Consider the following 12,076-nt stretch of genomic DNA (forward strand, 5'->3'; position numbering starts at 1 on the left):
TTTGTGTTATTCAGGATCCTGTACGAAGCATTGTGTGTGTGTGTAAATAAGTAGGACAAAATATTTGCTCAAAGCATGTGATGTAGTGTGAGCCACATGCTAAATAACGTGTACCCACTGAAGTGTCTCTGTTATGTCGACCCACACGCTGAGACAACACCAAGCAAGGAGGTGACAACACAGATGCGAGTCAGCGGGCTCCCCGTTGACTCGCGAGCTAGCTTGTGGCTAGCACCTCTCCTTGCAGCGTGGAAAGCCCCTGCAATGATTCCCCACTGGCTTTAAATGGATATATTTTAACATACAGGGGATGTGTAGGCAAAACAAAAAGATGATCGACAATTTGTTTGAGTGGGGCGCAGTTTCAGCGTATTCAGTGGAGACAGGTTCAATCATGGTCGGAGCACCAATTGTTATCTAGGTATGCACTTGAAAGCCTGGTCGTTAATTATATTGGTGCAATGGAGTTTTTCCAAACTCTGCACTTTTATTTCATTATTTTATTTCAACTTGAAAGAAAGAAAAAGAGAGAGAGAGAGAGAGAGAGAGAGAGAGAGAGAGAGCGAGACAGAGAGAGAGATAGGGACTTTCACTGGTGGGGACATGTAAATGGACATGCTACTAACCAGGACACACTGCTATGTTGCAGAGTTTGGTCTGCGTCTCGGGCCATCCGCAAGGCACTGCCCCACCTTCGTTCACACACTTCCTGGTTCGAGTCCTGGAGCCCCGCCCACAAGTCACAGAGCACAGACTCCATGAGGACCACTCGTGCCACAGTCCATGCACTGCAAATGCCCACAAATGCACGAGCAAACACACAACATGGGGGATGAGGAATGAGGGAAGGGTAAGAGGCGGGGGGCATCACAGGCATTAACTATGTTAGAGATTGAGAGAAATACAGTCGATATGACAAGATATAAAATGCAAATGGGCACATTCTTAGAAGTGGCAAAGAAATGGAGGCTAGTGACGGACACAGCCATGCACTAATGCAGAGTCAGTCAAGATATAATCAAAACTATTACTTACCAAGTAAGGCCAACAAAGACTTAACTAATCAGACACTCTGCCAACCAATTAATGAGGGAAATGTTTCTGTTTCTTAGTGTGTTCTGCAAGGTTGTCCTCCTACTTGTTCATCCCATCTAATTTTAGCAACAGCTGTTGCTATTGAAATAAATGCAAGTGGAATAAATGAGCTGTAGTATTGCACAAAAACATTGTCAATAATGAATGTGACCTTCAAGACTCTTCTTGTGTTGCAAATGATCACTGAGCTTAACATTAAGCAGCGTCAACTTGATCCAATTCCACCATGCAGCGATGGCTGCACAATGTCCAAAGTTAAAGTGCACACAAATGAACGCGTGCAATCGTTCAGTGGACTTGCCCAAACATTCGAGGCCGGCCCCGGCAATAAACCAGGCTTGTTCAAAATGATCAAATAAAGAAAAAAAGATGTATGTGCCTTATTTAATAGAGATTAACTACATTTTGGCAAAAAGGAGAAGAGGGAAAGGAAAATTTGATGATAAAGATAGTTGGTCTTGTTGAGCAAAGCTAAATAAATCATAGTAATAAATAATTAAGTCTACTCTGTGAAAGAAGACTCCAAGGAGCGGCAGTTGCAGGCACAGAGCGAGACGGTGCTATTAAAAAGTACGCAGATAAATCATAGGAGCTGCTAATAAATAGCGAGAAATTTTTCAATCCAGTCATCAGGATTTTAAGAGGATTTGTATCTTTTTTTTCCCATTTTAAGTTGATGAGAGATGTGATTGTGACATTATCCGAAGATATTCTCCGCGGCTACATACAGTTAAATGGGATAAGGCACAGATTTTAAAGACTCCATTTCACTCATTGAAGTCTTCTTTTTGCCATGTTTTTAATGAAAATGAAAGTGTCGTTGATCGCAGCGGCCTCTTTAGAGCGCCTCGTTGTCTGCTGCGAGTGCAGGCCGGTCACAGAGAGAAAGGGGAAGGATGTGAAAAACATAAAAAAGGCCAAGCCGCGACTGAGATTTTGCGCCTGCGTGTGGCCGCGACGATTGGCTTGGTCGCTAACGACATTTATGTGGTGTGTCCAATATTTTTTTTTCAAGCATATATTGAAACAATGTTATTGCTTGTGAAGAGAACAGATAAGCTGTCACAGTGGCTCCCGCTGACCTGCAGTCTTGATACAATGTGAAGCAAATGATGCCAAAATGTCCCAACTAATCCACTCTCGCAAGAAATGCAGACTTTAAATAGCATGGCATTCACTTACAGCACTAATCAGACCCAGGTTACATATAATTAGGATGCAGGAACTCTAGATGCCTTCAAAGTGTGTTCAATTAATAAACATGCTCATGTAATTACTTATACATTATTAAGATATCAGCTCGTTATTTGTCATGACGAACATGTGAGGGATCCAGTGAATAATAAGGCACATGCATCATGTTAACCCTTAAGAAAGCCATCATTACCAGCGTTTTAATACAGGGCCAAAGCACAGCGTGCTGCATTATTTATGTCCTTGTGCTCACTATTTGCATGTAGTGGTGAGTTACTGCATCCTTGTACTGAGTTTCACTGTACTGCTTGGATGATTACCGGAGATGTGGCGCTGCAGCGTTTGACTACGCGCTGACCCAGAGACATGTACTGCATAATACAGCATTATTTCAGTCCGTCTTTTAAATGTCACTGAATCTATGGCAAATCAGCAGTAGCTAAATACAATAAAGCAGTGGTACAACTTGACTTGCCGTGCTTTGGGGAATTGAACCTTTAGACTCCAAAAAAAAAAAAAAAAAAGTTTGCTCCAGCACTTACTGCCTACTTAGCTTAAACAAGGCCACTTGCAGTCGCTAAACTGAATTGGTTTCACCTTAAATATGTATTTTTACCCATGGAAAGGGGAGGGAAGGGGAACAAAAAAAAGCAAAAATGTCCTTTCACACTTCATTGCCTTTCTGTCCATGGCAGTTTTTCTGAGCTATTGCACGCAGATACACAAAACACGTGCACGGAGATGCCCACAGACATATCCGCCCACACTTACAACTCACCAATAGTATTCACGAAGTCAAAATCAAAACACAAACACGGGGAAAATATTTCACCAAAAAAATCTGTTAAAAATATGCACAGTGCATTCTCTTTACCCCGGGATATCTGGAGGGTGTAGGGGTGGGGTGGGGGGGACTGGGCTTGTGTGCCTTGTTCGTTTGTTGAGGCTAAATACATATGAAACAGAATGTTGGCTTGGAATATTTCATGTTCTGAAATGAGCAAGTCATGCTCGGAAGGAAGAACTGAGGTTTTTGTCATGTGAAGTATGTGAAATTGAAGAAAACACTGACATAAACCTATGTTGCATTCAACAGTCTGGTATGTAAGCCAAAAACATGACTAATTTGCTTTCAGAATTAGTCGATAATCCATTGAAAATGGCTGACATTTCACCTTAAAGAACAATTTACAAAGCTTGATTTAATCAGGATCAGCACCAGAATTGAATGAGGTCAAGTATAGGCTGAAACACAACGTTGTAGAAAATGTAATCGATAATATTCCATTAGTTTTGCGTTACCATACTATCAGACTTTCCAAAGATCCACCAACACACGCGAGTGAAAAAAATTACCGACTGAAGGGTTATTTTTAAAAGTCAATTACATCAAACCCATTAAACCCATTGATGTCTCCTTGCTACCACCTCCACGTTCCCTATTTAGCTTAAAATGATGCGATGCCATTCAGGCCACCCCTGGGGTCTCCCAGCACCCCAACAGAATGGAAGCCAGCCAGAATAATGAAATAATAAATGGAACACCACAGCAGCCAATATCCCATCAAAGGATCCACTGAGCATATTAATATCAACACGGAATGGAAAACAGAGACACTTAGACACACAAATCGCATTGGCGGATTTGAATTTAAAAAACGAGATTAGCATATGCAGTGACAGGGAGGGAAAACGTTTCTCTTTATTCCTTTTTAGAATGTTGGGCGGAGATGGAGCTCTTGAATCCTACCATAGTCAGGGAAAAAAAAAAAGAGGACTGCTAATGTAAATTATGTTTAAATACACACCAATTAGCCAACAGTTGACCTTACTCTAAAAAAAGAAATAACGCATAACTCATAAACGTGATTACAGAGCACAAGATGAGGAAGGGATTGTAAAACTAAACACTAAAATATAACAACAAATACAGATGCCAAGAACAGTAGGAAGTACTTTGCTGTTATCTGATTGTTACATAGTGGTAGGACAAACTTAATAAAGTTTACAAATCTCTGATCATGTTTGATCGGGAAAACTCAGCACCTTAAGCAGTTTTTGGTAGCCACAGTAACAACCATAAGAACTATTGCTTTAACTATCAAAACACTACAGTTTTGTGAAAAATTAAACTAGTTTATTGGGAGAGCGATCTTAATTTGCAAATACTTTTAGTCCATACAACACTAGATGGAAGAGTACAGACAGTGTTAATGTGGACGGTTTAAAGCACGAGCGAAAGACTAACGAGTGATGCAAGTGTAGCATGCGAGGAAGTGGAGTGGATGTAGGAATTCAGAAGTTGAAACCTGAACAGAACATTTTATGTGCTCAATCCAGCCAAATTAGCATATATCAGGGGGTACAAGAGAATCGGGTCCGTGCTGCAAATCTGGACTGCAGTCAAACACGCGAGCATACATTTTATGGAAGACATGCATGTTCCATCTTGTCCATTGCTGCAGAAATCGTTCATAAACAAGAGAAAGGCCACTTTAATCCCTTCCACCGTGTCCTTGCCCACACGCTTAGAAGCTGACACTCAACAACTGTGACACTGATATTTAAGGCTTGTTCGGATCTGACATTAACGCGGGCTGGGTCATTCGATCAAAAGTAGACAACTTTAAAGCGTGTCGTTTTCGAAAAGGGATTAGGATGCAGCCACCGGTGAGTCGACTTGGGAGTGGCGGTGGAGTGCAATTATGCAATTTTACCCTCAGTTTAGACTCATTTGTTGTTTTCAATTGATGCGCAGTACAAAAATAATGTAATGTTGGGAGGGGGCAACATGCATTTGAAACAAAGTATGGCATAAAACCAACTCTACCTTCATGCTAAACTCTACAATAATTATGCATCACCATAACCAGCATGCTCTGGTTATTTCTGTACATGAAAAGAGCTTCTCGCAATGGCTTCACTATCACTGAGCAGAATGGCGCAGCTCAGAAACAAAACAAAAAAAAGGACTTTTGGTTTAATCTGAAGTCAAGCTGGTGCAACAAGAACAGACAGAAAGAACTCTTGATGACCTTCAATGTGTCACACTGCCAAAGGATTGCGTGGCGCCCCCCCCCTCTCCCTAATTAGCACAGTGACACATTTGCTTTGTGATCAACAAATGTGAGTCAAATTATGTTCAAATCTGCTCACTGCTGTAGTGAGTGTGGAAAATCGCTTGAAAATGGTAACTGGTAGCTAATAAAAGTTTTTTTTTTTTTTTTTTAATTGTGTGTGGGGGGAATGGGGATAAATCAGCGAACAAATATGGTTTGTTGACCAAAGTTGGATGATGTGCTGTGCTAGCATCCGTACCCTGGTCTGTCAAATCTTAAACTTGTCCAAAATTGAAACATGACAACTCAATTATGAACTCCAAGTGGAAGGTTAATTTCATTTCCCCCAAAAGTTTCTCCCCAGGAGAGTAAGATGAAAGACAGAATATCTGCTCAAATAAATATGGGGAGCAAAATATCTGAAGGCATCAATATTATTTGGAGTCCTTAAAGTTTAACACGCATCCTGATGTGAACATTTAGACACGTTGACTGTGAAGATCCGTGACCAAGTCTGGCAAAGCAAAGTTTTATGTTCTCTAATGCATTTTTTTTCTGACCAGCTTCAAGTCTGTTGGTGACCAAATCAAAGCACTTGCGAGTTTGGCAACCATCCCATGAGTGGCACTGAAACTGTGATCATGGAAAAGGGTTTTTGTCACTCTGCGCACGAAGCAGGGCGAGTGGAGAGGCCTCACTTTTTGTTTCCCATCCATTGCAATCAGAACACTCGAAAAGAAAATGAACATGGCCATTTCAGTCCGATAGAAGGACCTCCGCTAATAATCAAAGCAGACCTCTTGAAATTTGAAATAAGCGGTACACAAGTCCCTTCAATAACATTATTTCTTGATGTCCTGTTTGTCATTTTCTGACTGGATTATTGTACATTTGCATTTGTTTACAATCCTGAACTCCATAGAAATAGAGAAAGTCATCAAACGGTCAAGGATAAAAGGTGGCCCGCGGGCGTACCTGAGCTTATTATCCCTGGTTCCCCGGGACAGGAAGCCGTATTGTTGCACATGCGCGTCTCTCGCAGGGCACCGCTGCACAGCGTTCCGTAAGGGGACGAAACACACGAGCGCGTCCTCACTTGCCAGCCGTGTCCGCACGTCAGAGAGCACACGCTCCACTGAGACCATTCCTCAGCTGCCGGGTCGCCTGTGGGTTTGAACATAGGGGCTAGCTTATATCTGAAAGAAGGACAGTTGGGCAGCACGTTAGCCACAGACAGACAGGAGCCCTTCATTTAGCTTCGAACCGTGAGCTAAAGGATCACATTGTGAAATGTTTTATTTGTTTATTCATTTGAACACTAAAGAATGTAATGCAGTCATTTGTAGGACAGGCAAGGAATGATCCGTGTGAAATTGCAACAAAACCACTTTTGGAAGAACATGGCTTTTTTTTTAACGCAGCGTCCATATTTGTGCATCCATCCATCCACCAATATGATTTCACTTACATAAGACCTCATTTTCACAAGGTTTTCTGACCAATCGGGTGCTGTTGTATGCATATACATATCTAAGTATAAAAACGTGTACCATGGTTTCATGTATTTGAGACAATTTCTCCCAAAAATGTTTTGTCCATTCTTGCGTCCTCCCTCGAAAGAGATGATTAAGTATTAAGTCCCTCCACTCCTCTCAGAATTGTTTTCCAAGCACCATGTTCTTTGATAGAGGCGTCATCACGTGGCAGGAGAGGAAATCAAATTAATTTCATGTCCGTTAATCGCATTACATCTTCATTAACATGCCGTGAGTCAGGGTTTAAGCTCATCTCTGACGCCCGGAGGAATGGAAGAATGGGAGCGGCAAGGAGGAAACGCACAAGAGAGAGAACTAGACGGAGAGAGCCGGGGGTTTTCCCTGACAGGAGGGGTTTTCTGCTGTACACAGTAGGAGCACTCAATATGGACGTGAGTGTGTGTGTGTGTGTTCGCACAGTAGGACAGCCAGCTCACCGCCGCAGGTCGACCTGTTCAGATATAGGTCAAACTGCCAACACGAATAATGAGAAATGTCACATATGTAACAGCATCGTTCACGTCACACAAACACTTGGCTTTTTCGTTCTTATATTTAATACATCAGGTCATGTGTGGTTAAATAATTCAATTTTTCTGTTCAACCACGCTGACATATTCGCAAATGCCAGACGGCGGTCAACATTTGGCTGGTTAATGTGAGCAAACTGTAGATCGTGACGGTAAGTACTGTACGGACTTGAATGGGGTTTTTCCCAGATATTTATTATTGTAAAGGCAAACGTGGGTTGTTTCTGGGTCACCTTATCGGGCTGTGAGAACATCACGCACCTGTTTGTGCCTGAAACACACCTGGCTGGTCAGCTGATCTCGGTCTTTGCGTCTTCACCTTCAAGTCGTCGTCATACGGGTCTGCAAAAAAATCAGAAATGTTCAGCTCTGCACTTGTTTTATTTATGAATATTGTGAGTGGATGACTTCATAGTGATTAATAATGGATGGATATAAACTCATTCACACATTGATTATTAATTAGATTTTAGTTATAATACAATAGCAATTATCTTGTGTGTGTGTGGTGGTGGTGGGCGGGGCTTTTGAAGATGCAGAAATTCAATATTTGAGGATGGGAAAGCTGAATTATAGTAAAAAAAAAAAAAAAAACTGAAAAAAACAGAAAAAGATGCCTGGCCTTGATCAAGCAGAGATCTGCTGATCCCTAAGCCTCGCTTTGTCAAATGTTTGGTGAAACTGAAAGATTGTCTTTGATTTCAAAAAGTGCCGTCAAAGTGGAAACAAATGCAGCATCTCAAAGTCTGTGCTATCTCCCTCCGCGAATCAGGTCGTGAGAGAACACTTTTCCTTCCTCCGCAAATTGCTTTAAAAGCTACCTCAAGACGATTATTACGAGGACTTCTAAACTGCTGTCCACAATACACAGGGTATGTTTTTTTTGTTTTGTTTTTTTAATGAATGGATTAGGAAACAATATTGACATGTAGTGTAGATTGCAATTTAAGTATATGCATGTTCACTTTGCATTTATTTGATAAGCATGATCATTTTGATCACTATAATCGCAGTGTTTCAGCTCATCTTTACTTGTGTTGATGACTTATAAGCTGTGAGCAATTTCATACAAATGTAGGGCAGTCTTGTCGCAAGTTTAGCGATCCTTTTGAGAAACATTCACTTGAAAAGCTTTAAGTGCAGCTACTGTCTTTGATAATGACAGCCATAAATAATACGATGGCTGTCCTATTTTTTGATATTTTGGTGAACTGGTTGACATGTTAGATTCCAGTTGTGTTGCGTGTCACTGTGATGCTCATTTGGAGAGCAAAGGATCCGAAAAGCAGCTATTGGGATTTTATGAGTCTGAGAACTGTCATTGTGAACCCTGTGAAGTCAATGTTGTTGTGACAGTGATTGGGTGATGTGGCGCATCAGACTGGCAAGATCCTCAGAAAAGTTATTTTTTCTTTTTTTACTTTGATAGTGATAACTTTGAAAAATGAAGTTTTTGTCAAAGTATTTTTGGGAGTAAAAGTCATTTCATGCGAGATGATATTGATATGGGCAGCACATCAGCATTCCCTCTCGATGTACCAACAAATGGAGACGCTTATGTTAAGAAGGGAGTTAGAGATCAAATTTGAGACTTGAAACAAAGGTTGGGCTTCAGGAATCAACTGGAATCAGGACTAACATTCTGATCATCACGAGATTATTCATTTTTAAAAAAATTCAGTCCAGTCTTTAATTGGCTACAATCCGCCGACCACAAAGAAGTAAGAGCTTTTGGTTCCATTTATTACCATTTTTCCTATGTCAGTGTTTACTTTTGTTTGAAAATGGATGTTCAAATTTTATCCAAAACCTGCAAATCTCTTTTTTTTAGTCAGCCGTAAAAGAATCTGAATCGAAAATCATTTGGAACCAAAATAAGGAATCTGGACTGAAATTGATTAAATTCAAACGATAGCCAAACCTAATTAAAACCCATCATTCCCAATAACATTGAATCCATTAACTGATCATGAGTTATCAGTACAGTGGCTGATGGAAGTTTAGTCAAATATTCATCACTTGTCCAATTATATGACAGAACATGATCGTGACAGAAAAAGTACTTTGAATGTGACAGACACCAACTGTATTTTAAGAGTGCGGTTGTGAAGCTGAACTAAATTTTTTGATATCCAATTTATTGCAAATCATTGTTGCATCTCCAAAATCACTACTTCTCAGATAATGGTTAAAAAAACAAAAAGGTATCTTGCTTGCATTACCAAACACTGCATCATTAAAGTTGTTATTGTATCTTATATTGGTGTCATATACCATTGAGCACTATCATCAATAAGACTAACATCATCTTACAAAACTCTTTTTCAAAAGGTCTGAGAACCATTAGTGATGGGATAAATAAAATCACGACATTGATAAGCACGCTAATAAGAGGAAATTACGCGCTTTCTTCTGCACCAAAGGTGTACAGCGATGTAATTTTAACAGAACACGCTTAATCAGATGTATTCAAGCTATTTTCACTTATTGTCTAATAATATCCAGAAGTGCAACCTTGAGGCGGCATAATGTCACATGGCTTCCACAGAGTGAAGAAAATGAGGTTTCCGATGCTGCTCTGAACAGTTCAAGTATAAAAGAGGATTCATAGATTTGCTCTGAAATGATTTTCTACACTTTAAATTGGTTCATACATACAAAAAAAAATAGATGATGTTAGGACAGACTAGGAGTATTGATCTGTATGAAAAAAAAAAGATGAAATTGGCCATATTTGGAAACAAGGGTTTTCACCCAACTGTGATCATCTAGAATAGTGCTTGGACCCAGTCGACACTTATGGACATTGTTCAGCCAATAACCAAAAATATTGTATAACATGTAGATGGATGAAGTCAAATTCACCGCTGAGCTTCTACACGCAATGCAAAGAACGAAGCACAGGAGATCAGCCTTCGAGAAACAGCTTAGGGACAACATCCCCTGTGCTTAAGCGCAAACATGCTAACATATTGTATGGCACATACAACAGACAAACAGCAGGGAATAAACAAAGAAATGTTGCGCGGTGAAGCATTTCGGATTGCTGCGGATAACTTGAGTCAACTTGAAAATGCAAATATCGCAGGGGAAGTCCTGTGGTGTTTATTAAAAGAAAAACAACACAAAGAAGGGGCCTGTCATTGTTTACTGTGGACTTCTGTCCTTTGTTCCAGTGTAATGTTATGGAAGTAAACTTTCCTGAACACCAGCAATCACAGACAATTTTCTCAGCCATACATCCATTCTGGGTTTATAGCTCTCTGGTGCTGTCCATTTATTCCAGAGTCCATCTGGGACGGTACAAACTGATAGAAGCGCATTGTAATGGACATTTTATAAGCTACTGGTCAGATAGATCCACTCCATCGTTGCTTACTACTCTCCCTCACCCCTTGCTGGCTCCAAAGCCGATATGAGAAGAGAAGTTGAATTAGATTGGTGCAGGACAGCCTCTCCACGGCTACGAGGACCTCAAGGTCGTTTGTGTGTTTTCCAAATGGTTTCAAAATCGAGTTTTCTCCACCCCTAGGGCCGACAGTGTATTTTTCCCCACCTCCCTTTGGCGCATACACAATCACATATACAGCATAGACAATGATCCTTGCCAACCCCACACGATACCTCCTGGAGGCAAATTGCTTTTGTTTCATTTTACCACCTCTTCTTAGTTGCCCCATCCCCACCTGTTTTGTTTTTATGAGATCTTTTTGAAGGTTTCCACATCTTTTTCTATCTCGTATCTCACTCTGCCAAACAACCGTGTTTTACCCCATGACAATATATATTTAAAAAGCAGATAAGAATATTGAGGAACATCAAATGCCAAGCATCGGTATAGCACATCCAGCAAGTAGGTTGAACTCGGGTCTAAAAATACCACATCCACAAGGATCAATCACTATAAGAAGGATTAGAAAAGGATACTGTTGGAATAAACAGAATGTGAACATACACGAAAACCTTACGTACACATTTAGATATCTTTTGATTTTCATTACACTGTGATTAAATACTCGAAATGCAAGAGGTGGAAAGCATCAGCGGATATTTCAAAGAGGTCACAACCGTGAAAGAAAATCATAGAAGGCGGAAAATCTTGCTATGAATGTGAATATTAATTTAAGAGGCTCAAGGCAGCGCTAAAATGCTGATGGTTGAGTCTACAGTTTATTTTTAACATATCAGATAGGGCTACTAGCATGTTCATACTTCTGACTGAACGCAAGAAGAAAATTACAGATGAGGCACTTTTTGTTTTTGGAGGTCATCAGGTTTTCTTCAGGACTGTTGAACCCAAGGTTGGAAGAATAATGACAATCTCAGGAGAGAGTTCAAGCTTTCACTTGTATTGGATGAAAACAAGACCCCAGCAGAATCTTTAAATGCACACCTACCAGGCTCAGCTTTCAGAAAGTTTTCCCCTGCTTCTGTCCCGGCACCACAGTCGGCAAGAACACCACCGTGAAAATCAGCCCGAATGTGAGGACTTTCACCTGACAAGAGCGATTTAGTGAGTAAATACCAGAGCAACTCATAAAAGTAGGGAAACGATCATTTCTGCTGTCCCTTGCCTTTGCAGGGGGATGGTGTTGCCATAGCGACATAATCATCCCGACGATAGTAAGCAATTTAAGAGATGCGAGAGACAGGGGATGTTGGA

The 12,076-nt window shown here is 40.6% G+C and overlaps 1 protein-coding gene across 36 annotated transcripts in view; it reads right to left on the reverse strand.

Annotated features, from left to right (window-relative positions):
- The window catches only part of adgrb2 (adhesion G protein-coupled receptor B2), a 296,094-nt gene that overhangs the window by 62,883 nt on the left and 221,135 nt on the right, over positions 1–12,076 (reverse strand). For 33 of the 36 annotated variants that reach the window (XM_061816759.1, XM_061816839.1, XM_061816819.1 and 30 more), the window contains 3 exons: positions 7,675–7,755; positions 6,324–6,512; positions 627–788 (listed from right to left, as the gene is read on the reverse strand). In XM_061816759.1, coding sequence (XP_061672743.1) covers positions 627–788; positions 6,324–6,512; positions 7,675–7,755 — 432 coding nt within the window. The remainder of the gene's footprint in view (positions 1–626; positions 789–6,323; positions 6,513–7,674; positions 7,756–12,076) is intronic. The other 3 variants (XM_061817028.1, XM_061816897.1, XM_061816963.1) reach the window with 2 other exon arrangements.

Source organism: Syngnathoides biaculeatus, chromosome 1 (genome assembly GCF_019802595.1).
Source record: "Syngnathoides biaculeatus isolate LvHL_M chromosome 1, ASM1980259v1, whole genome shotgun sequence".
Classification (NCBI taxonomy): Eukaryota; Metazoa; Chordata; class Actinopteri; order Syngnathiformes; family Syngnathidae; genus Syngnathoides; species Syngnathoides biaculeatus.